Source organism: Aethalodelphis obliquidens, unplaced genomic scaffold (assembly GCF_003676395.1).
Source record: "Aethalodelphis obliquidens isolate GAN/ISIS:26980383/991018 unplaced genomic scaffold, ASM367639v1 scaffold3, whole genome shotgun sequence".
Lineage (NCBI taxonomy): Eukaryota > Metazoa > Chordata > Mammalia > Artiodactyla > Delphinidae > Aethalodelphis > Aethalodelphis obliquidens.
This window is the reverse complement of record NW_020837947.1, coordinates 14,039,861-14,066,859: the sequence shown is the minus strand read 5'-3', so window position 1 is coordinate 14,066,859 and position 26,999 is coordinate 14,039,861. Positions and strand designations below refer to the sequence as shown.

The 26,999-nt window shown below is 39.8% G+C and overlaps 1 protein-coding gene across 3 annotated transcripts in view; it reads left to right on the top strand.

The window, feature by feature from the left end:
- The window catches only part of ESR1 (estrogen receptor 1), a 262,966-nt gene that overhangs the window by 25,880 nt on the left and 210,087 nt on the right, over window positions 1–26,999 (top strand). For 2 of the 3 annotated variants that reach the window (XM_027083221.1, XM_027083210.1), the window contains one exon: window positions 8,097–8,287. In XM_027083221.1, coding sequence (XP_026939022.1) covers window positions 8,097–8,287 — 191 coding nt within the window. Of the gene's footprint in view, window positions 1–8,096; window positions 8,294–26,999 lie in introns of all 3 variants that reach the window. The other variant, XM_027083203.1, reaches the window with a different exon arrangement.

Genomic DNA, 26,999 nt, shown 5'->3' with positions numbered 1-26,999 from the left:
GATACTCTAGGAGCGCATGTTGATTCTATTGAGAAATTCAGTGGTTGCTACCTGAGAAGGGGCCATTTTCACTCAGGAGATTTTTGCTTTTTGGCCAAGATAGGAAGCAGTGTGGACAAAGGCCCAGACATGTGCTAGCCAGGTTGGGGAAGTGAGACACTTAAAATTAACCCTGACAGGGAGGGACGGAGCTGGAGACTGGACAGTGGCCAAGTCATCATGGTCAATACTAAAGAGCCTGCATTTCACCCATAGACCTGCAGTGGGTGCTCTTAGTCTGAAGTCTTTTAAGGAGACCATTCATGGACTTCAGGGGGCCCGTGAACACCCAAAGATTATAAGCAAAATCTGTGTTTCTGTAAATAAGGGTATTTTCCTGGGGTCCACCCAGAAGAAGAAGATTCAGAAGCCTTATGATAGACGTTGAGGAGACATAAAGGATTTCATGTCCATTTTGTCTCGCTCTTGCTGTGGTGTGGAGGACAGGGTTGTGATGTGGGAGTTATAGGCGAGTTGGGAAGACTTTCAAGAAGACTCACCATGTCTGTACCTTCCTTCAGATGGCAGATGTTTCTTAATCACTTACCTGTGTGTCAGACTGTGCTGAGCATGAACTGGGAGACCATGGTGAGTAAGGTAGCCGCAGTCCCTGCCATGGTGGATGTTACAGTGTATGGGGAAGGATAGATAATTAAACAGAACACAACCAAATGTGGGTCCATGGCTTCAATCATTTATTTATGTACTTGTTCATTCAACAATTATTTCTCTGCTAGGCTCTCTTGAAGGTTTTGGGGAAAGGAAACTTACATTTGGGGAAGACACACAGTAAATAAACGTTAACATTTGGTTTGACGTTGGGTAGCCATTAAGCGCTATAAAGAAAAACCAAACCAATATAAAAGGGTGAACAGTAATTGGGAAGCTACTTTAGAGAGGTCAGGAAAGGCTCCCTGAGAAGATGAGAAACCCTGAGTGGAGGGAGGAAACAAGTCAGGAGAAGAGCGCTGAGACCTGGACGCACTTGGCCTTTGTGGCGCAGCAGCGACTTCAGCGCTTGAAACTCGGTGAGTGAGGGAAGCAGTGCGAAGAGTCCAGGTGAGAGTGACAGCCAGGGAACAGATGGCGCTGGGCCTTTGAATTTTATTCTTGGTGTGGTGGGAAGCCATGAGGGTTTTGAATAGCGAAGTGTGATTCTGACTGCATTCTGTATGTGTGTATGTGTTTTAACACACCACCAAGCGATGAACTCAATTTTGACACTTGCTCCCTGGAGATGGTATCTGATCCCATAGGTTAAGGGCTTAGTCTCATGACACTGCCCTTCACTTCAGATGCTGATCGCAAGGCCCAGTCATCATCTGTGCTTCTGACCAACTGGCTTTAAATCCAAGTTTCCCATGAGCCTCTGCTTGGGTTTGATTAATTTTCTAGAATGGCCTGCAGAACTCAGGGAAACATTTTCTTACTAGATTACTGGTTTATTATAAACATTTGACTTACTAGATCACAGCCAGATGGACGAGATGCATAGAGCAAGGTATGGGGAGGGGGTGCAAAGCTTCCATGCCCTCTCCAGGTGTACCCCTCTCTCCGTACCTCTGTGTGTTCACCCACCCAGAAGCTCTCCAGCCCCTTCCTTTTGGGTTTTTATGGAGGCTTCATTACTTAGGCATGATTGATTAAATCACTGGCCATTGGTGATTGATTCAGCCTCCATCCTGTCCCCTATCCCCCCAAATCAGGAGGTGGAACTGAAAGTTCCAACCCTCAATGCTTGGCTGGTTCCCCTGGCAACCAACCCTCCTCCCTAGATGGGGTCCAAAAGTCACTTTGTTAACATAACAAGAGATACCTTTGTTGCTTTCATCACTTAGGAAATTCCAAGGGTTTTAGGAACTCTGTGCAAGGAATGGGGATGAAGACCAAATATATATTTCTTATTATAAATCATAATATCATAGGGAGTAAAGGCCTCTACTACAGTAGGGGGAGTTCAGGGTGCATCTAACCTAGCTCATGGAGGTCAGCAAAGCTCCCTGGAGGAAGTTAAGTTCAAACTTTGAACTGGAGGATAAATGGGAGTTATTCAGTGGGTGAGGAAGGGTGTTCCAGGCAGGGGGAGCGCATGTTTGAATGCCTCAGGTGGATCAATGGGCCACAGGGCCAAAAATGGGAATGCAGGAGTAAGAACAGGCTTTTAGGGAAAGATCCTGAGTTCAGTTTTGTGCGCATTAAGGTTGAGGTTTCTTAGGGTGATTCAAGAGGAGCTGCAGAGCGGGTAATTAGCATCTAGGTCTGCTGTCCAGGAGAGGAGTATGGGACGGCAGTTTCTCGTGGTCACACACATGGCTGAGATTCCCACAAAGAGCTGTCAGCTGAGACAGTTGAGGGCTGGGGGCAGAACCTCAAGGAACATTGACATTTAGGAGCCTGGTGGGGGAAGAAAATCCTGCAGAGGAAATAGAGGTGGAGTGATGGCCAGTGAGATCTGAGTGGGTGTCCAGAGAAGTGGTGAAGACTTTACCTGCTGTAAGAATTTAAAGCTGAACCAGTGTGAGTTGGAATATGTAGGATAAGCCTTATGGAATATGGGAAACGAAGCATGGTTTTATCTGACAGCTGAGGTGATGGAAGGTGGTGACCAAGTGGGGAGCAGAGTGTGAGCAATTTCTCAGAGGTGGATTGGATAAAATTTTGCTCAGGGAGCTACAAAGAGACCAGTTCTGATTGGAGCAGGGAATTCAAGCACTTGGGCTTAATTTTATTTGTTGATGATTTTTTAACTTGAGTTTTCCTGATTTATGACTCCCCTAAAATTATAGGCAGAAGTTTGAAAGTGTGTTTATGTGTTTTCTAGACAGTTTCAGCATTTTCATTGTATCGTCAAACAAGTCCATGACCCACCGAAAAGGTAATGATCCCCGGGTATAGGCAATGAGAAGTTATTGAGAGGTGAATGTTGTCTTTTATGATGATTCTTTTGGCAGTGGTTGGCAGGATGAGTTTGAGGAATGATGGGAGACAGGACTTTAATTCTAGTCATTCAGACATGGAGTATTGGTTTCTTATGCGAGAATGATGAAAACCAGGGATGCAAAGAAGGATAGGCATTGTGTTTTGAAGAAATGATGGACTGAATTTGATGATGGCTTAGACGTAGGAGGTACATTTAGCAAATATTTAGTAATGACCTACTGTGTGTCAGTTAAAATTGGGAGCAAATGAGACAGGGTCCCTGCCTTCATGGAATTTACTGTCTACCACAGAGAACATATATTTGTCAATAATGCCTCAATCATGGGACTGGAAATTATGGTAAATGCCATGAAACGAAAGTTCAGGGAGCTTTGACCGCTCACAACTTCGGGGATTTGATTGGTGAGGGAACGTCATGAAGTTGTTCCACTAGCACTTAATTACCCCCACATTTCTAGGGAGTGGATATTTGCTGATTCTTTTAACTTCGCAAAAAATATTTCCTTTAGAAACCAAGGCTCTAAAAAATTTTTAAATGCTTGGCTAATCAGGGGAATAGTGCTTTTGGATGTCTGGTACCGTGATTTGTGGTTGGAAAAACAAGAGTATTTGGTTACATTGAGCTTCAAACTTTTCCTTTGATTAATGAAAATCTGCCTGGCAAATACTTTTTAATGGGCTCTGTTTTCACTTGGTCCAAGAGAGTCCACTCTCTGACCTCAATATGAATGCCTTCTGACATCTCTCTTAATCATATTGGATATGTAATATCAGTGGGTCATCCATTTGGAAATATTTAGTTGTCAAACTGATGTAATGAAAATGGAACTAAATCTAATCAGTTGAGTTTCTAGTTTCCATAGGTGCAGTGGTGGTGTCTTTTGTTATTTGATGCTCTCCAGCTTCTGCCATTCTTTTTCCTGCCATTACTTTACTCCATTCCTTAGTCACTTGTGTGCCTCAGAGTTGCAATGTGTTAAGTCACTGAGGCAGAACATCCCTCCATGTCTCATTCAAGCTTCTGCCCTACTTCTTTTCAGAGAATCTTTTAAAGTATCTGTAGTGCTAAAAACATCTAATCTCTTAATACGTAGCCTAATAGACTAGTCAACTTCTTATCTATGTCTTATGAGGAAGTGTCCAGGATGAGAAACTCACTAAATTTGGTGACAATTTAGTGAGAATAGGAGACAAGTTTTACAAAAAGGGAGATGTTCTAGCAATTTGGCAAAAGAGTTAGTTAAATCTTCACATAGGATGAAGGGGGAGGGCATTTTTATCCAAATGGATAAAAAGGGTTTTATCCAAAGCCTCATATTAGGAAGGCAGAACCTGAAGACGTTTAGAACATGAAAAGTAGTTAATGAGAGTAGTTAATGTTGGTCCTGTGGAAATAAGGAGAAGCCAGAGGGCCTCTGAGGCAGAGGGAGAGGAAGAAAGGTTGCCCTAAATGTAATGTAAGCACTTCCTACTAGAGAGGTGTGAGGCTAAAGGTTCCGGGTCTATGACAGCTGCAGTCGGGCAAGGCCAGGCAGAGGACAGCTGGAAGAGGTGAGTCCGGGACCTGTAAGTAGGCTTATCCCTGGGGACTGGTCTAACCTTGGGTTGGTGCCTGAGCCACCCTTGTGTGTTGGTCTGAGTCCAGACTTGGGCACCTCCCTCTCTGATCCTTTCTACTGCGGATAACGGGGCCAAGTGAGTCTGCATCCTGAGGACACGGATCTCTATCTGGATGCAGCTGTGCCAAGTGAGCTTGGCTTGACTGTCAAGACAGCCTTGAGCGTTGCATTTCAAGGTGCCGCAGGGCTTTGCAACCCATGAGATGATCTCACTTGCCTTTTCGCTTGATCTGTATTATATTCGTTTTTATGCAGCCCTGGTCTGGGAGTCTTCATGGAGCAGGGCTGAGCCAAAATGATTACTGACAGTGTTATATATGTGAACTTCCCATCTGGATAAAAAAGTTGCTTTATGGAGAGGAAACATGGCCTGTGTAATTTCCCCTCTCTTCTTCTCGGAGGCTTTCTGATTTTATGCCCTATGTCTACAGTAGACTTTCAGTATTCCAGGGCCATCTCAAAGGTAAAGTGTGGATGAAAGGCATTTTGCCGACGGCATGCAACGCTGCTAGATCTGGGGAAAATGGGCTTTTGCTCTTACATCTTTTACCCATATTCTTAAAATCAGTATTTGCATATCCTATTTATATTGTTTTAAAAATTGTTATATTATTGACTCAGTCATTGATTAATTCATTTGATATCAATATTTATTGAGTTCCTATTCTGGAAGAGGCTCTGTGCTCTAAACGCTCAGCGTTCCAAAGATAAGACACAAGGAACTTAGTGGACAGCAGTGAAGACGAGAATGTACAATTGAAGGAGGGATAATGTAGTAAGTAGCAGAAGAGAAGTAAAGGAAAACCTGCTATCGAGTTCAGAACAGGGATACGTTATTTCCAGCGTGTGGGGATTAAGAGTGGCTGATAAGAGAGGAATTCATGCACGGATGATGCTAAGTGAAGTAAACCAGTCACAAAAAGACAGAAACTATATGATTCTAGTTATATGAAGTATCCAGAGCACCAATGCGTGGATACAGAAAGTAGAATGGTGTTTGCCAGGGGCTGGAGGGAAGAAGAAATGAGGAGTTGTTGTTTAATGGGTAAAGAGTTTCAGCTTTGTGAGATGGAAAATTTCTGGAGATTGGTTGTACAACAGTGTGAATATACTTATCACTGAACTGTACACTTAAAAACAGTTAAGGTAACAGATTTTATATTATGTTTACCTTGCCACAATTTAAAAAAAATACGGTATTTTATTATGCAGGGATGGGTGGAGGATACTTGACACCTTGGAACTTTTGCCCATGCACATACTATTCACTCATTCATTCATTCATTCATTCAACAAACATGTATTGCACGCTTGCTATGTGTTAGGTGCTGAGCTGCTTCCCGAGGGTCAATACTAATGTTTATAAGACATCGAATCTGTCAGTGTCATGCTTGCTCACCACCCCTTCCCTCCCCAGGTGCTAAGCTTCTGTAGTGAAATCTTCACAGCTGCTACCTGCTGACTTGAATCGTGCATGAGACATTAGTAAACAAACAGTAGAAAGATTTGAGGTTATTGGGGGAGCGTTGACAGCATGGTGACGAAATGGAAGGAGATGGGTAACAGAATATGAACTAGAATACTGTGAGGCAGCTCTCTCTAAGGATATTAAAAAAATAAAGATCTCCTGTTTATGGCTGCCAACCTAAGAGCTAAGTCATTTAGAATGGAACAAACTGGCAAAGTCAGATGCACTCAACCCAAGGAGCTCCTTATTTTGTGAATATTACGGCAAATGTAGTTTGAGAGCCACTGCCGCAAAATTGTGGGCGACGTTAATGAGTGAGAAGGGCAGGGAAGGGTTGTACAATTTGAGCTAAAAGGAGAGGCAGGCTTGTGAAGGGGAGGAGTGGTGACAGTCAGGGTGGTCTGGTTATTTGGGCGGGGAGCGGAAACCAAGAAGCATGAGCTTCCTTAACCGAGAGACCCTGGCAGCTCGATCTTCAATTCACTTTTTCTCATCTTATTTTGGTTTTGTTTTTAAATGTCATAGGCTTCATTCCATCTTTCCTTCCAATATTTTTCTACTTCTTTTTTCCCCCCCTTATATACCCTGGAACACTCCATTCATTTCAAGGTATTATTGAGTGCCAACTACATTCCAGGCACTGTGCTGGGCTCTGGCTATATACTCCCCAATTCTCTCATACCACCTTTATTCTGTTGCACATGCCTAGCAAATCCTGGGTCAATGTCATTTCTGCTCCTATACGTGGTTAGATAAGACATGCAAACTTAGTCTCATCTACTCCTTTCCTTACCTCTTTGCTCCCTGTCTTCTTCAAGGTGTCTTCAGTGAAGCTGTCCCTTCTACCTGTGTAGTTAATCCCAACTGCTTTACTTTCCTTCTTGACTTTGTTCTGTTTTCCCTTCTCTGTACCTTCCACCATTCCCTCCCTACTGGCCCATTCCCTTCAGTCTCCATGAGGCCTTCTCAGGCCCCTTCCATTCAAAACACGCCTTTTTGTCTTTGTATTCTTTAGTGACAACCCTATCTCTTTCTCTTCCCATTCACGTTCAAGTTCTCAGAGGAATGGCCTTCACTCATTGTCATTTCCTTATGTTCCATCCACTCTCCACCCACTGGATTGGCTTGTACCCTCTACTGAAACTCCTTGCTAAGTGTCCTCCTTGTCAAATCCAGCTTCATTTTATCAGTCCTGGTTTTATTGGACTTTTCTGCTCCTTTGACACAATTGGTCACACTCTCCTTCTTAAAGCTTTCTACTTCTTTAAACTTTTTTGCTTCCCCGTTTCCTTGGTTCTCCCAGAACTTTCTGACTGTGCCTTCTCAGTTTCTTTTCTGAGATACGCTTCCTCCCTGAAAATTTTCAGGGTTGGTGTAATCATTTGTGTTCCTCTGTTCTTCTCATTCTACATGTTCTTGAAGAGGAATATTGAATATTGACTACTATCCTCAAATTACAGTCAAGTCATAACAACTGATACCTGGGGTTACCTTGTAACAATGATGTAAAAATTTGAATTATCTTTCTATACATGTTCTATGTTGTTCATCAGTTCATCTGACTTTCAAATGTTCCAGCTGTTTTATGCTTTGTCTCCGTTTTCTAAAGGCCCTTAGTGTGGTCTAGAATTGGAATGAGCATTGGTCTCTAATGGTTCTGGGTTAATTGAGAATCCCTAAAAAAATGATTAAGCCTATTAGAAACCAGCTAATTTCATTTTGTCATTTTCTGGATAATATATTCTGGTGTAGGAAGTCCATTTTTTAAGAAAGTTTGCAATAAACAATTTCCCCTCAAGGTTAATATAATAGGCAAACCCCTTTTGCTGCAACAGATGACAAGAGGTAATGAAGATTAGCTTACATTATGATTCATTATTTCAAAATGTCAGAATAAAGTGGATCTGCTACGTCTTCCAAGCCTCTTATTCTTTAGAGGAGAGTGCATGTTTTGCTTTTCTAATGTTAATGGATTCACTGTGTTTTTTTTGTTTTGTTTTTTTGTTTTTTTTCTCCTATTTTTTCCCCAGGCCAAATTCAGATAATCGGCGCCAGGGTGGCAGAGAGAGATTGGCCAGCACCAGTGACAAGGGAAGCATGGCCATGGAATCTGCCAAGGAGACTCGCTACTGTGCAGTGTGCAATGACTATGCCTCAGGCTACCATTATGGAGTTTGGTCTTGCGAGGGCTGTAAGGCCTTCTTCAAGAGAAGTATTCAAGGTAATAGTGTGTTGCAAACAACTTATCCCATTTTTTAATCCTAAGAGGGGAAGCAACAGAGGAAGGCATGTGATCAGCCATTTGTACAAAACACTAATACCTGGTAGGTCCACGAGTATCTATGGTAGAAACATGGAGAAGAGACAAGATCCCAGGAGAAGGAATTGGCAAATGTCAGGGTAGTTGTGGCTGAGTCATTATGCTTCCTCCATTTGGCAAGATCCCAACAGTCTTGAGCAACTCTAGAGGAAGAGGATTTCAATAGCTGTGTCTCTGAGATGTTGTCCATGCCATGATTGGGGGATGGCAGGTGGATATTTATGTGTTGTAGGCAACTAGGCTGTTGTGATGTAGTGTGATATGAATTATCCATATATAATTATTTCTCCAGCTTAGCTTTGCGCAGATAAGCATTCTGATCTTTGCTCCAGACCAATTCTAATTTAACTCGTTCTTCTCTTGCTCTTCTTCCATCTCTCTGTTGTCTCAGTGGATGACATGACCTTTCGCTAAACTGAGAAGATTCAATGGCTGGTGACTTGTAATAAGGGATGTATTATCTGTATCAAGCAGTTATTAAGGTTACACCTGTAAGACTTCATTTATGTCATTTGCAATGTCTGCTTCAATCCTTTTCTTTTATACAGTTTTCCAAGTGCAGTTTCTCTGATAGACTGCCAGCTACATTTCATTTCTACTCCAGGAGTGTCTATATTGTTGCTGTATTGTCTATATAGGATATACTGGGAGAAACAATCGTTTTTACTACCTAAAATATCTATGCTAAAGATCCTTTGACAAAAACAGAGACCTGACAGCAGTTCAAACTAGCTGGATTAACCTTTTGTTTTAATACTGGACCATTTTTCTCTGTTCTTATTCCTTTATCTTTTCAGCTTAAACAAAGTTTAGTATATAAATACTAAGAATATTTCTGATGGAGTTTTTGTGTGATTCCCTCTATGGAAATTGAGACTGAAGTAACTTGTTGAAAACCAGAGTCTACTAAATTAATAGGTACTGATTGCAGACACTTTTGACTAGAGAATGAATCACTATTCTCATGGACTTTTTGCTGTAGCTCTTCACTGCCCTGATGTGGGGTGAAAGCTGGGGGATGATACACACTATTCAGTTTTCCTTTCATTGCCAGTGGATGGATTTTTTTAAAGGCTATTCATATCTTAATAGAGTAGCATGTGAGGTCAACTTGGTCCATTTTAAAAGCACTTTTTTTTTGACAACTATTACTTTCACCATCTTTTAGAAATCTATTGTAAGACTGGGACTTTTTTATTAGAATTTTAATAAAATTTATAATATTATATGATAGTGGATTTTTGTATATAGATACATACCAACACAGATTATTTAATTTTACTAGCAGGTATTAATACTATCTTAATTTAGAAAAGTGATATTTGTATTTTGGTTTAAGTTAGTATAAGCCCTTAAAGGTCTTTTGACAGCCATCTTCATTTGTGATTCTTCTTTTCAGTTAGTTTTATATAATCTAAGATACCATTATTTTTATCAAGCATTTAATCTGTTATGGAAAAAGCATCTGACAGAGGTAGATTTAGTGGGTAGGTTCAGCTACAAACTTGGACAAGTCATTTATCTGAGACTGAGTTCCCTCACCTGGAAAAATGATTTAGAGCAGGGGTCAGCAGTTTTTCTGCAAAGGACCAGAGAGTAACTAGCTAGGCTTTGCAGACCATGCAGTCTCTGTGACAGCTACTCACTCTGGCATTGTGGCCTGCAAGGAGCCATAGGTACTGTGTAAATAAATGGGTGTGTGCCAATAAAACTTTATATACACAAACAGGTAACTGACCAGGACTGGCCTGTGGGCCGTAATTTGCTGACTCCCAATTTAATGTATGACAAGAGAATCGATGGTTTCCAAATCTAACGTTTTGTCTTTCATGTTTATTGAGAACTTGCTCTGTACCTGTGCTAGATAGTCTGAGGGAAATAAAAATATGTGTAAGAAGTAATCCATAATCCCACAAAATTTAGAATTTGTTTGGGAAATTCATTTGGGGAGGCAAAGGTACACGTTCTCATGGTAGGATTAGAGAGTAAGTTAGTATAAAGTGCTGTGCTATGATACAGATAGGGAAAACAATAGATGAATATAAGAAAAGAAGATATTGTCAGTTATAAATATAAAAAGACTGAGATTGAAGGTAGAAACTATCTTCCTCCAAGGAACAATGACAATATTTTCACAAATTATTTTCTTCATGTGTGTTCAGCATTTAGGAGTGTGTTATGTAACACCACATTGAACTTAGTATTGTCTCTAGGCATTAAGTCATCGGAACAGAAAACACAGGAAAAAAATACTTACAAAAATTAAATGAAGTCAATGTAAGTGTATAAAGAGAAATATTTTGTTGGTATGGCTTTATCTCAAGTTCAAATATTCAAAAAACTGTTTGCTTACTCTTTGATAGTTAAAGTATGTATCTGATATCTAACTTGTACGTACAGACTAAATAGTGGGATTTCATTATACTCTCTAAAGTTGTACATATAAACTGCTTACAAATGCAATTTCTACGTGGCTTCAGAAACTTCTTACTTATCATGGTATGAAGACATTTACAGAAGGTTTCTTAAATGAGATGACTATTGAGTCCAAAGTTCTGCAGGAAGCCTGGAAACAAGGCAGAGTTATTAACTTTTAAAGATAGAGAGGAACCTTAAAAATTATAAAGTTCACTAATTTATTAATTTGTTCATTGAATGCCTCTACTAAGCAAAGCACTGTGTGAGGTCCTGGAGATACGATTACAGTAAAGACATAGTCCTTACCCCCATAGAGCTTAAAGGTAGTAGGAGAGGTGGACAGATAAACCAGCAATTAAATTACAGTGTGATAAGTACCAAGATGAGGGTGAGTGCAGATTTTACAGGAGTCCAGACTTCACTTATTCCTGGTGGGGCTTGAGTCAGGCTCTCAGAGAAAGTTTCCTGATTTAAAATTGTCTGGAGAATTTTGCAAGTGAGCAAAATGAAAAAGGGCAGGTTGAGTGTTCAGTCACATGAAAATGGGACTGAGTATGCGGGTAAAGCCCAGGAGGTAAGGCAGAGTTTGGGGAGTTCTGTGAATAAAAATTAACAAAATTAATACACCATCTAAGACATTCCTGGGCCATATATTTCTTCTTAGACTGTGTAAAAACAAAGTAATTTATTTCCTTTTGACTTTAATGGCGTTTCCTTCTATTTGATTTGTTTGTGTATATAAAAGGAAAACAGCAGAGCAATAGAGTCTTTCTCATCATAGTCTTGATAGCTTGGAACTAAAAAGTTTTACTGAACTTCTGTGACTCTTTATAAATCACGCTGCCCCTCAAACCTATTTAAGGACAGTGAAGGGTCTGACATGCTGCAGGTAGAAAGTTCTGAAGATGCTGTAGCTCTTCCTGTTTTTCTTGTTGCTTAAGAAGAGAGCTAGAAATGAGTATCCATCCGATTACTCTAGTGCTCTAAGTGTTTAGTTGAAGAGGTAAAGTGTTTGACTTGAAAGCATACAAATTTTCATCCCCTGCCTAGTGTATGAACTTGATTACTCAAGAAATTGAATAATGGCCTCCAGTTGAACATACGTTTTTTTTTTAAAGTGAAGTCAAGGACACGATTTAAAGGAGATGGGTGAAATTGGATATTCTGTGAATTTATTAATCACTGTAGGTAGAGGAGCAGTGTTCCTTAAGATGTGTTGTAGGCAGAGACTCTTGGATACGTTACATAAGGAGATTTGGTTTAGGTTCAGCAGCCAAGTACTACCTTTGAACATTATTCCAAGGAAAAGGACTCCATGGAGCTCGCAGCTTGGTCATAATATTACAAATAAATATTATAAAGATCATAGTATGGTCTTATATTATAAATGGTCATGAGGCACAGTGGAGGCTCAAACCTATCTGTACACCCCTAGCTGCACTGCCACTTTATATTTTCTTTCTAAGGCATCTGTGGAAGATGCTTAACACTATGCTTAACAGATATGGCCCAGGCCCCTGTTGACTTAAAGGTTAGCTAAGGCCAGAAGGACATGGTATTAGGGTGGAGTCTGGTTATGGTTCAGCACAGTGGGGGTCTTAGGTCCGACAAGGATAACTGATGTCCTTACCCACCAGGCCCTAGAAAGCTTCAGGGTGAGAGTCCAGCACCCTGGATAGCTCCTTCAGCAGCTGCCAGGGGTAAGCAGAGACTGACTTTCTAAAGAACCTCAGGCCCGTTCAGCTGGTCTGTGAAAAGAGAACTTAGTTCTTTTGTGCTTAGGAATTCACTCTTGTTTGCCCAAGATGGGTTCGTTTTATGCTAAGTTTCCCATTTCCAGTCGCCTTCTGTCTTGACCTGTGCGCCCCTGTCTAGAAAAGGCCAGAGGATGGGGTAGAAGTGGAGGCTGCCGCTCTCTCATTACAAAACTGTCTTATCTCTGGAGTCATTTCAGAGATACATCTCAGAGTTGATCCTGGCAGTACATGCACCCCAAAATACTAGGTTTTTTGTCTCCACATTTCCCTACTTGCTCCTCTGCAGTCTAGTCTCCAAGTGACAGCAGGAGAGCTCTTTTAGATACATTAATCAGGTCATACGGTCTTAAACTTAAACTCTCACTGCACTTAAAGTCCAGATGCCTTTCTATGCCTTAAAATACTCTGCATGGTCGTATTCCTGCTTCCTTCTCTCCCCATCACTGTAATCCAGCCACGATGGCCATCTTTCTCTTCTCCCAACACACAACACACATTCCTTTCTCAGGACCTTAGTATATATGGTTCCCTTTTTACCTCCCCTGATTACCCCACCAAAAATAACCCTACAAACCTTTGCCTCTAGTTTTTTTTTAAAAAAAAATACCTTCCTTACTTTCCTTTAAGGCCCTTAAACCCTTAATGAACTTACAAATTTATTCATTTGGTTGATTATTATCTGTCTGCAACAGGCGCCACCTTCAAATATTCCTGCCCAAACTTGGGTGGAAGCTCAGTGAGAGCCGGTTTCTGGTCTGGTTTGCCCTGTTTGTTGCTATAACTCCCATGTCTACAGTCACGTGGGCACATGTCTGTTAAATGGTAGAACATGGCAAGAAGTCAAAAGAATAGTAGATAAAACCTGCTGGAGGGCTTCAGAGAACAGAGTTATTTCATCAGGTCAGGCTAGCAAGAGAAGTGTTAATGCAAGTGGTATATTTGATGTAGGCCTGGAAAGAATTGGAGGATTTTCATAGGCGTTAAGAAGTTTGGAGAAGAATTCCAGAAATGTGAAACAGCATAAACCAAGAAATGCACAGTGGAAATTGGGTAAATCAACTATGAAAGAACAGAGGGCTTGCTGTCTTCTCTCTGCCTCTTTATTTTCCCTCTTCGTCTCTCTACAAGCAGGCATTCCACAGAGTTTGCAACCTCTGTTCCTTTCACTTGCTCATCCTTTTCTCCACCCAGTTTCCTAAGCAATGTCGTACATATCTGTTATGGGTTGAATTGTGTCCCCCCCAAAAAGATATGATGAAGTCCTAATCCCCCAGTACCTCAGAATGTCACCTTATTTGGAAATAGGGTTGTTGCAGATATAATTAGTTAAGATGAGGTCATACTAGAGTATGGTGACTAATGTTCTTATTGGAAGAGGAAATTTGGACAGAGAGACAGGGAGGATAAGGCCGTGAGATGATGGAAAGAGATATTGAAGTGATGCATGTACAAGCCAAGGACCAGCAAGGATTGCTGGCAAACACCAGAAGGCAAGTAATTCTTCCCTACAGCCTTCAGAGGGAGCATGGCCTTGCTGACACCTTGATTTCAGACTTTTAGCCTCCAGAACTGTGAGGCAATACTTTCTGTTGTTTTAAGTTACTCATTTATGGTACTTTGTTATGGTAGCCCTAGGGAACAGTATTTAAGACCTACAGTATAACAGCTATGTAAATATCTTCCAAGTTTAGCTGTACCAACCCTGCTTCTTAGTGACGCCTACATATCCCTGACACTAGCCACTCCTCCTAATTACTTTTATATCAGTTCCCTCACCATTCCCTCAGGCATCTACACTTAAAAGCTTGGAGGTAGTTATCCTCATCTTTTCACTTTGCAGTCCTTCCCTGGGATGGTTCCCATCAGAACTGTTGTGTAATCCTGTTGGGTCTATCTCTTTAATGTCTAGCCATCCAATTCCCACTACTTCGAGTTTGCCCCATTAACTTTCACCAGGATCATTGCAGTAATTTAATTTTTCCTTTTTCCTTCTTCATTTAAGTCACTTCCTTCATTTGTTTTCCTTCTTCCAAACCTGTCTGCACACTGACAGTCTATTAACATTAGCAAATCACTAATCATAACAATACTTTGCACAGAATTCTTTAATGACTTCTGGGGCCCATGGAATAATCCTTAGACAACCAAGCATTCAAGGATTTCCCTAGTCATGTCCTAACCTATCTTTCTGGTTGTCTTAAAGTCATTGTTTCTACTTCTGAGGTAGACCCTCTAGACTGGACTACATACTGTTATTCAAACATGACTATCCCATTTCTTTGCTAGGAATTTCTTTCTGGATTTACCTGTAAAATTTCTTCTTGTCCTAGTCAAAGTGATTGTCATCAAACCTCTGATGTTAATGCAGAAGTTCTCTTTCTTCTTGGCACTCCGTATTACAGTCAGCACTTTGTATATGTGGGTTCAACTAACCCCCGATTAAAAATATTAACAAAAATTCCAGAAAGTTCCAAAAAGCAAAACTTGAATTTTCCTTGTGCCAGCCAACTATTTACATAGCATTTACACTGTATTTACAACTATTTGCATTTACATTATATTAGGTATTGTGAATAATCTGGAGGTGATTTAAAGTATACTGGAGGATGTGTGTAGGTTATATGCAAATGCTATGGTTATTTTATATAAGGCACTTGAACTGCCACATATTTTGGTATCTGAGGGGGATCCTGTAACCAATCCCCTGAGGATACTGAGGGATGACTGTACTTTGTTCCCATTGCCTAGGATTGCAGGTACAGGCATACCTTGTTTTACTGCTCTTTGATTTATTGCTTTTTGCAAATACTGCGTTTTTTACAAATTGGAAGTTTTGCGGCAACCCTACATCGAACGTCTGTTGGCACCATTTTTCCAACAGCATTTGCTCACTTCATGTCTCAGTATCCCATCTGGGTAATTCTCGCAATATTTCAAACTTTTTCATTATTACTGTGTTTGTTATGGTGATCTGTGATCAGTGATCTTTTATGTTACTATTGTGATTGTTTTGGGGCATCATGAGCTGCACCCATACATGATGGTGAATTTAATTGATAAATGTTGTGTTCTGACTGCTCCACTGATGAGCTGTTCCCTAGTCTCTGTCCTTCTCCTTGGACCTCCCTATTCCCTGAGACACAACAATATTAAACTTAGGCCAATTAATAACCCTACAGTAGCCTCTGATTGTTCAAGTCAAAGGAAAAGTCAATCGATGTAGCAAACTTCATTGTTGTCTTATATTAATAACCCTACAGTAGCCTCTGATTGTTCAAGTCAAAGGAAAAGTCAATCGATGTAGCAAACTTCATTGTTGTCTTATGTTAAAAAATTGTCACTTTGAGCAACCACCACCCTGATCAGTTATCAGCCATCAACATTGAGGCGAGACCCTCCACCAGCAAAAGGATTCCTCGCTGAAGGCTCACATGATGGTTAGCATTTTTAGCAATAAAGTATTTTTTGATTAAGACAGGTACATTTTTAAGGCGTAACGCTATTGCGAACAATAGATGACAGTATAGTGTAAACATAACTTTTATATGCATTGGGAAACCAAAAAATTCATGTGACTCCTTTTATTGTGATATTCACTTTATTGCAGTGATCTGGAACCCAACCCTCAAAGTCTCTGAGGTCTGCTTGTATTAGTGTATGTGTGTCTTTCTCTTACTGACTGTGAGTCTCCCAAAGGCAAGGCCCAAATCGAGGCTTCATATTACAGGAGTCACTCGATGAATAAATACAGGAATGAAAGGATGGTTAGGATCAGTTTGCTTTAAGCAACATAAAAGCCATTACATATTTTCAGTCATGGGAGAGATATGACAAAACAGTCTTTAATTAAGATGAATCTGCCAGAGGCATTTAGGAGAGACCAGAGAAGGGAGCAACTAAAAGCATGAGGATGAATTTGTCTGATAGTCACATACCTTCGACTTACTAAAAATCTGAACTTTGGTATTTGTGAAATGGGAAAAAGGAATAGAATGAAGGATATTATAATGAAAGAATCTACATTGTTTTAAGATGATTCAATATGGAGTATCTGGAAAAGAAGAAAGTTAAAGAGGTTCAAAAACAGAGGGAAAATGCTGGTGTCATCACCTGAACTGGGAAAATCAACAGGAAGGCCAAACAGATAGGGGTAGAGTAAATTAAATTCCAGACATACTGAGTTTGACGTGATAGCTGGACATTCAGATAGAATTATCCAGCAGCTACAGAAACAGAAGCAGCACCCTGCAGACAGTCCAGGAGTGGGAATTGGAATCGATTTCCTCAATTAATTTTAAAGAAACTTGATGAAATGAATGGTTTAACTACTTCCTGAAGGTGGTCCGTTGTTAATAATGAAGAAGTAACTCCAGAAACATCCTCTTGATTCTCATGATAATATGAGTTTCCTGGATCTTACCAAAACCTTGTAAGAAGCACTCATTATTAAACGTGTATGTTCAAGGCCCTTCTAAACAGGAAAATCACAAATTAGCCCAATAGGGCCAAATGCTGCTCTCCAGGATCTTACAATTTGAGAACATGCTGGTACCAACACATTAGCTGTACAAATAGTAAATGGCGGGAACAAATCGAAGCATTTTTATGATGTTCAAATAAAAAAGCAAACTTCCCCCCCACCCCCAATTATTAATACTATGGGAGTCCACAGACATCTTTTCTAACCCAGTAAGATGCAAACAGTGCAACAGAGAAATAAGACAATTGGGGCCAAAGGGCAGGAGAGTTTTAGGGTGTATACATATGAGCTATCATGTAATTTTCAAATGAAAGAATTTATAATGAAACTTTTTAAAAGAAAAGTCTTACCTCCAGCTATTGGTAAACCTGCCAGATGTTTGGCTCCTGGCTGTCAACGGAGAAAAAAAGAAAGGCACAACCTTAAAATTTAAGACTTGAAAACCTCCTTCCATGTAAGAGTGCCATCCCTATTACCAATTTTAAGTGCTAGTTACTCTTTAATGCTCCAGTATGAAAATTAGAGGTGTGTGCACACATGAATGCATGCATTTGAAGACTGGCTCAGAAAAGCAAAATCATAGTCTTTCTACCTGTGAAATGACAGTGGCTGTTCTTTTTTTATCCTTCAGCCAAATAATCTTTATCTTGGAGATAATTAAGACAAAATGCATCTGACAAATAAACTCAGTCTAGAGCCCCTATTTCTTGGCGGTGCTTGTGGACACAGCTGAAGCTTTTAGAGGTCTTTAAAAACCATGGCAACAAATGCCTTTGAAGGGTAAGCAAAGGTTCCAAATGTTTTTAATCGCTGGTGTTTTTATGCTACCACTTCAAGCATTCTTTTTCCTTTTTTTGTCCATCTGATTGAAGTTAAATTTCCAATTTCCCTACTAAATGGTTCTGTCCTGGTCCTGGCATTGACTATTTCCATTAAAGTAGTAGACTTTGTGCCCATATATAGTGGTTAAGCTTATCAACAATTCCATTAGAAAGCCTTGTTTATGAGCGGCGTTAATTTCACACAAAAATTATAGATAGCCTTTAATAGGCACATTTTCAAAGGGCATTAACTAGCCCTCAAAATTATGTGCTAACACTGTTCTTACAAAACCTACCAATGGCGTCCCGTGGCCTAATCCTGCCTAAATTTCCCTTTCCTTCATAGAAAGCTGCTGTTGATACCGTTAAAATGCTATTTCCTTTTAGATCCTTTCAGAGAGAACGGGCTGATTCTCTGATACTCATTCAGAGAAGTGTATACTTCGAGATGTAGTCTGATCATTTCTGAACTATGTATTATACTTTGCTATTTCAGAACTGTGCATACAGGTTATACTGTAACCTGCTCGCCTGGCTTTTTGACTGAAAAATAACAACACTCAAGAAAAATCTGTTTCATAGATCTGCCATCCACTTTGTAAAATTTTTTCTTGGAATTATGTTAATTCTCTGCTCATGTGTGAGTTTTAGAGCAGATTTAATATTTTTAAAGAGAAGTAGTGCTTTACTTGAGAAACAGAATATAGTGGGAGAAATATTTCTGTTATTTTCCTCACATTTTCGTCTTCCTTTAGCTGAAATAAAAAAGAGATTTCATTTTTTCAGTTGCTAAGAAATAAAGGAACAAAGAAGTAAACAATTTAATTATTAAATTATAATTTGTCTCTGCCATAGGTACTATTCTGTTTTCTTTGAGAAAGGGTACATGGATTTTAAATTTTATCCAGAGGAACATCATCTTTATCCGATCCATTTGGCGGTTTCAAAATCATGTATTAGGAAATGTGGAGTGAATAAGTAAAGAAATTCTTAAATCATCCCCCAGGGGTGAGTGGCTAGATTACATTTATAAATATACATTTTTTGTGTGATTCAAATCCAAGCACAGTGATTTAAAAGAATCCTACACACACTTTACTATATTTCATTAAGTGATGCACACAATATTTTCCTTATACACCAGAGAAGATAAGTTATAGTTCTTAAGATAATTGAAATTCATAATTGTTTTGTTCCTTTGACACTTCAGAGTTCCTAATGAGAGATTTCATTTGAAAATTATGTAAAAGTACACTTACACTACTACTAACCAGTGACACGATGGTAGATTGTAGTCACTTTGGAGATGGTTTTCTTCTTTATTTTGTTTTTCTGACTGCTAGCATGTGGATCACTCTTCCTGCTACACAAGTGCCTGCAGACCAGCCCCATCTCTGCCCTCTCGACCGACCTTCTCATGTGCAGTTCCTCATACTGGCCTCTGTTCTTATCAAGTTAATTTGGTGGATGTCTTCACCAACCCCTTGTGGGAGTTGTTCTCCCTCTGCCTGTGTTATCTGGTACATGCCATTCTCTCCCCTCTCACCACCCAACCTGGTTTCTACGAAGTGTTGTCTTTCACCAGACCCAATTCTTGCTTTTCCTTATTGCACTTTTCTTAGCTCATGGCTTCTTAGCCTACAGACCTCCCTCCTCAAGTTCCTCACAGCCTCTCTACCCAAGAGGGCTAACTCTTCGAGTTCAGAGACTTAGAACAAGATTTTTTTATGCAACAGATATTTCTTGAATGACCATTTTATTTTAGCCCTGGGAGAAATGCAAAAATATAAAATCCATAGACTGTGAGATCCAATTAAGAATTCAGCTTGTACAAAAGTGGAAAGATTGTAATAATACACACTAAACCATAGAAGCATTAAACTCAGCACTACAGGAGATGCCACAAAGCAGTATAAAGGAACAAAGGGATATCTCAGAAGATAAGGTTATGAGTTGAGAGGAGGGAGTGGGCACAGAGCACTGGAGTAAACCTGAAGACATCGTGGTGTTTAAATGGACACTCTGTTCAGAGGACCAGGTGGAGAGTTCTACTTCATTGTAAGTGCCTGTGATTTACTGTTGTGATCTCATGGCTCACTTCTGCATGTTTAATACCGTAGAACATTATATATTTTAGGGGAGTGTGGGTTTTTTATTTTTATTTTTTTTGAAGTTTACCTGTAGTTTATTTTTTTAAATTTTTATTGAAATGTTGATTTACAGTGTTGTGTTAGATTCAGGTGTACAGCAAAGCGATTCAGTTTCATAAATATATATGAAACCCATATATATATATATATATATATATATATATATATGGGTTTATTATTTGTAACATATTTTAAAAACATATTCCATGTGTATATCTGGACCACTTTTATTAGCAGTAAGTCTATCATGTATTCAGAAGTTGATAACACTTTACTTATTTCCAGGATAATGTGCTATTTCAGTTTACTTTTGAAGTTTGACATGGGAGTGATGTTAATAAAAACCTGAAGATGTTCCTCTGAAGTAATATGTAATGTAGCTATTATGGAGGTAAATGTATTTGATATTTGATGTGGAAGAAAACAGTTGGTCCCAAGCTAAGATGTATTTAAGTAGGCTTAGCTTAGACTCCATAATTTTTCTGTTTGCAACTTTCTTGACTTTTTTCCTTGGTTTTAATTTTATGAGATATTTATGAAACGGTGTTCTAAAAAGTGGCTAGAGACTTTCACTTCTAAGCTTTGACATAAACTTCCATATAATGTGAACCACTGATAGATGATAAACTTAGATACATCCTTTAATTTTTAAAATTGTGGCAGGAAACCTGATCTCAGAGAAGAAAAAAAAAATAATTTGGTCAGCTTTAATCAATTTTGTAAAGGGCATTTGGAGCATTTCAATTCCTCTCTCCTCCATTCTTTCTGTATAATACTTTATCCTAGGGTTGGTACTGTTGAGGCAGTTGGTGTAAAGGCATAAGATGACAGCAATACGTGAATTTAGATCCCAGAAATGGGCTTTGGTTTTTTTTTTTCACTCTACCACCTGTTCTGGTTGTGTTCCTTCCTGAATTTTTGTAAATCCACGCAAGGACCAGGATGGGCAAGGTAGGTGCTGGTTCAACTCCTACCAGGGCTGAGGTATCCTGCTCCTTTTTCTTACTTTTGTATCTCCTTCCTGAACCAAGTAAGGGCACCAGAGTCACAATCCTGATTTTGGATCCATTTTCCTAGAAATATAGGTACTGTTAAGATCCCTGTGGACCATGTATTACTCATTAAATGCTTCCTAGAGAGACGCTTTTTCTGAATACAAGACAGGAGAAAGTCTTTGAGTCAAAAGTTTCTTGTAAACACTTCCGTGTGTGTGTGTGTGTGTGTGTGTGTGTGTTGTATGTATTAACATACATATGCACATATACATAGGTACATACATAAATACACATATTCACATACACTCATATATAGAGAGGGAAAAACTATGTACAGACTTTGGAAATAGGTACTACAGTATATTAACAGTGACTATCTCTGAGTTACAGGATTATGACTAAATTTTAATCTTTTTGATAATCTGCATTTTAATTTTTCTAATAAGTATCTTTACTGGTGTAATAAAAAATTATTTTAAAGATCCATGTTGTAATTGACTTATTTCACACTAGTATTTACTTTACTTTTTCCTCAGTAGAGAAAGATTGTCGTGTATCTAGCAAGTCTTCATACCTGAGTTTCAAAACATTTTTATTCTCTGTTTGCAAGAGGACACATATGCACTGAAGTAACAGCTTTCATTTTATTATTCATGGGCCCAAGTGAAATTGCATCAGTTGGATATGAGGTAGCTGAAGCCAGTAAAGTAGTATTCCTTATGCGTTGTTGAGAAGCTATAGCAGAGGTGAAAGGCCTTGTGTCAATGATACCTAAGGAATCTCGGTCTTTAGAGTAGCTGGCCTGACCAGCAAGGATGAAATATTTCAGTCATGCAGCCAAATAGCGATTGTTTACCCTAATCATACATCCCGGGGAGGAAGAGCCAGCCTTTTGGGAGGGCCTTGGGTGTTAACAGTTGTTGATGGCAGTCGCACGCTAATAGAACTGAAACACTGTTGAAATGAGGAATTGCAATCCGGATGTCCAGAACTGGCAGCTCTCAACTTCCTTTTCATATTTCTCAAGTCCCACAGCATGAAAAAGTCTTTGTCTTTCCAAAGGATGTTCCCAGTCCATCAAAGACTTAAAATTTAGTCATTCAAGAGGACTAGTGTCAGTAAGAGTTGCCCCCCTTTGATTTGAATATGGTGGGACAGCCACTGAAATTCACAAAGCTTTGCATTAGAATGAGGCTTGTTTTCCCTTGGTGTCTTAACCTTTTGGCTAAGGTACTAGACTGCATTACACCAGCATTTCCCAGACCTTTCAAGAAAAAGGATTAAAAGGGGAAAGGGGATAAAATTTGAGGACTGATTGAGAAACCACATCCTGACAGTAAGCTTTCATGAAAGGAGTGGTGCTTTCAAATGCGTTTGCATCTTATGTTTGTCCTGAGGGCTCTACACAGTTGAAGCATACTGCACACACGGATGACATACATGAGTTGATCACTCTGCAGACAGTGCTTGGTCCTCACCTCGACTGTCTGCCCTTTGCCATAACTCCTTGTGCCAATGGCATCGTGACTGATGACATGTACTTTAGCAGTTCATTCTGCTCCCACTTCTTCATTTAGAAATGTTGTACTTTTCATTCTGAAAGTGGTTGGATAAAGGGTAGGAAAGTCATCTTGAAGCAGCTGGAAAAATTGAAAGCAAAGAGTTATCTTTGGCTGTAATGGACTAATCACTGTAATGAAAGCAAAGAGTTATCTTTGGCTGTAATGGACTAATCATTGTAATGGTTCTATTCTTTTGTTTGTTTATCACAAAAAAAGTAAATTTATACCTTTAAGAAGGCCTTGGGATAGAAAACTAACTACTCAGTGACAAGGAGCAGATGCTCTGGTCTTCTCGAATAGACTGTCTGATGTGCCAGGGGGTTCCGGGCCCTGCATTGGTGGCTCCCGGCTACCCCAGGTGAGGCTCAGCGGTGGAGGACATCTTCTCTGTGCTAATGTGCCCCTGAGATGAGATGAGCTGTTTCTTCTTGCCTCGGGGCAAAAACAGAGTATTTTGTTGCATTAACTCTTAGAAATGTGAAAAGCGTGTCTTAGTGATTTTCTTTTTAGAGATGTGAAATTTTCTCACTTGACCGTCATAATGCTGGAGCTCCTTTATCCAAATTAATTTTAGTTTTTAAGGCCATTCAATTTTTTTTAAATCCCTTCATTTTTACCTCTTCAAGAAGGTAGCTCTTTGAAATATTACTAGTACTATCACCACTACTACTAGTACTACTACCACCACTCTACTACTCCTAGTAGATTAGTCCTTTTAGTTCTTTTGCCCTTGAGTAGTTTGCCTGTATGTGGTGAAACATGTCAGAGTCAAGAAACCATTGGAATAGACAAGCTGAGAGGTAAAATGGGATAGAACTGGGGACAAACAGAGGAACACAGGACTTGCAGCCTGGCAGCTGACGGGGGCCCTGCCTCACCACGTGGAAAGGCTGCTTTGCCAAAGGAGAGGCAGCAGCTGATTTGGAAGTAGAACCGGCAACTATTCATAGCAGATTGGATTTTGAGGGAGAGAAAGGGGATGACTCTGGCATGTTGTCAGGATGGTTGGAAGAACACTGAGGCTAATGCTTGCAATTTGTTTTAATGATGCCTTTGGACCACTGAGCAACTGGGAGTTGAATGTGAGATGAGCTCTGGCCTACCATCCCACCTCTTGATCCATTCCTCTCTGTTTTTAGTATTGTGCCTGTGAATTAGTATCTTACTTTCAATTGCTTCATTTTTTTCCTAAGGAGTTTAGCTTTGTATTTTCAGTAGGAATGAGACCACAGTCATACCTCATATGGTACCATCCTGCTTGGGACTCCCCTTTTGCTTAAAGCCATAACTGCATTAGGGATTGCTGTGATTATCATTCATGGTATGAAATCATTTAACTACTTAATAGTGTATTTGAAATAAAGGGACTAGAAATTAAGGAATGAATCCTTTATCAAGAAATAACAGGTCACGTTGATTTATTTCTGCACGACTTTAGTAGAAACTTTTTCCTTCAAAATCGGCTTTGTTTCAGTTACCAATTAAGTGGGGTGAACTGTTATTAAAAGGCCTATGTGTCATTACAGTAGCATTCTTCGAAGAAAATCTTTACAGGAGCAGTTATCATGGGGCTATCTGCTTGGTACCTGCCAATATGGCAGTAGATCAAGAAGGGTCAGAAAAACAAGGCTTTTAGTATGGAATTAGAGGCAAACAATTTTAAAATTAAACTTGTTGGATATGTAAATTATTGGAATAGACTTTATTTTGTGGTTGGTTGAGTCTAAAGAGTCCATTTTAAATCTTGCTATGTCCTGATAGCGACACCAAAGAATACAATCTCTGTGAGAGCAGTCCCAAACTGTGGACTCTGCTTCCAAAATGAACAAGCATTTTGCAGTAAATTAGAAAAAAAAAATCACGATAACCTTTATAATTGTTGCTTCAAAATGAGAATTTGGAATGGCACCAAATTATTAATCAGTAGAAAGAATAGATTTCAAAAAGGTAATTATACCAAATTTAACACTTCTTGAAATATTATATATTCTGTTAAATAAAGTGTAGTCCTTCTTCCCTGTTCTCAGTGAAGATAATTCAGGTGGCTTGAATCAGGAATCGGAGTACAGATTGGCTTAATAGTTTGGGGCTTACTGACTATAGATGACTTTCGTCCTTTATCTTCTTGGGCAGGAGAGGCAGCCACGTTCACTTTAAGGCCCAGAAGTGAGTTATTAGTTGAGTTTAGCCCTTTTCAGAGGCATGTTATGACTTTCCTACATTCTTGGACAGTTAGACTGCAATTCTCTGTTGTTTAAAAAGGTGTTTGAATGTATTTTATTAAGAGGTTCGAATAAATAGCTATTTTTCTTACATTTTTGCTTTCTTTTTCAAGCCTAAGAATAGTTTCCAGCTCTGACGGTTAGCCTTATGCCGACTGAAGTGAATTTTTGGATCGGATGAAGTGTTTCGGATGATTTGCACTTGACTGCATAAATGTAGCCTAGCAAGTTATATAATGTGAAGAGAATTACTTAAGGGTAAAAAAGGATTGTTTAACTATTAAGCAGTGATAGGTTATTCCAGATTGGTTTGAAGGTCTTGTCATTTAGGTGCTGTCCCTTAAAAGCTGAGCTCTTCTGGTCTGGAGATTGAGTTTCTAATAGTAATGATGGTTAAGACTTCCCTGGTGGCACAGTGGTTAGGAATCCACCTGCCATTGCAGGGGACGTGGGTTTGATTTCTGGTCCGGGAAGATCCCACATGCCGTGGAGCACCTAAACCCGTGCACCACAACTACTGAGCCCATGTGCCGCAGCTACTGAAGCTTGCGTGCTCTAGGGCCCAGGTGCCGCAACTACTGAAGCCTGCGTGCCTAGAGCCTGTGCTCTGCAGCAAGAGAAGCCGCTGAAATGAGAAGCCTGTGCACCACAATGAAGAAATAAACCTTTAAAAAATCATAATAATGATGGTTAATAAGTACCTGCCCTGCTCCAGGCTTTACGTTAGGGTTTTATATGCATCATCTCATTTAATCCTCCACAAAATTCTAGGAAGCCAGCACTAAAATTACTCTTATTTACAGATGAGGAAACTGAGGTGTATAAGAAACAAAACCAGTATTGAACCCAGCTAGTTGGACTGCAGAACCCATTGTGTTGTGTTAACCACTGTGTTCTTTGGCATCCCCCAAGGGAAGGAATGCTTCTAAAAGGGACACTGGAAGTGAGGACTGCCACCTGACCATAGTTGGCTCCTTGTCCCACTAAGATGACAGGCAAGAAACGGTGGGTACAGAGTTGACTGGGGTTAGTCCTGTTTGCCAGGGGAAAATAGGGTTGTTACTATCCACTGAGCAGAATCCGGGCCACCCCCCTGTGCCTACTTATACCCTATTGGCATAGGATAAAAGTGAATGATGACTCCACCCTCTATATGGGGAGGGGACCAAGACCCTTCACAGATAAAGGTTTGGGTCAGCAGAAATCAAGGGATGCCAGGCCCAGCTGGGGCAGGAGGAGAGTCTCATATTCAACATGGCTTCAAGACAGGAGCATCTGCCTGTGTTTTGGGCATCTGCTACTCATTCTCTGCTGGACTATCTGAGGACCAAAGAATGCAGCTCACACTTAACCTTTTCCCCATTCTTTATAAAAGAAGTGTGGTGTTTTCTTTTGCCCAGTGAAGTTCTGGTGGTTAAGTTTATTGCTTGGCCCATGGGTTGCTGAGCAGAGAGAAGTAACCACTGGATGGGAATGGCAGGAGAACCGGGAAAGAAATGAAGATTGTTAACGCTGGGCTGGTGTTGGTTTGAAATTTTTAAAATATTTTTTCTTTTTTGATTATTAAAAAACAATGAATTCACAAATACACATGGTTACATGTTAAACAGTACAAAATAGTATATGATGAAAAGTTAAGGTCTTCCTCTGCTCCCATTCAAAAGTCCATACTTCCTTTCTTGATAGGTAAACACTATTAACAGTTTCTTCCAAAAATTACATAAATATACATACACATATGCATACACACTTATACACACATGTGCATATTTTGGTAACATAAGTGGTATCATACTCTACACATTATTTTGTGCCTAGTGTTTCTCACTGAATAATGTATAGTGGAGATTTTTCCATACTAGTACATACAAGTCTCATTTTATTTTGATGGCTGTATATTAGTCCATAGTAATACCTTCTGTTGGCACAAAGTTTTATGGTTGACCGAGTGTTTGCATATATTATCTTTCTGGGCCTCATGGTAGCCACTAGGGAAGGTATCAAAAGGCCCAGAGGGGTTGCCTTGTTCATCCAGGATGGCATGGGACTCAAATAGAAGTTCAGTGCTCCTGGCACTGTGGCATTCCCTAAAAATGCCTGTATTCCTTCCACTTAGTGCCACGACCACCAGTGGAGGTCAACTCTTGGCAGGAGCCAAAAAAAAATCATCAATCTGGAACCCCAAGAGGCCAGGTGAAAAGGAAATGT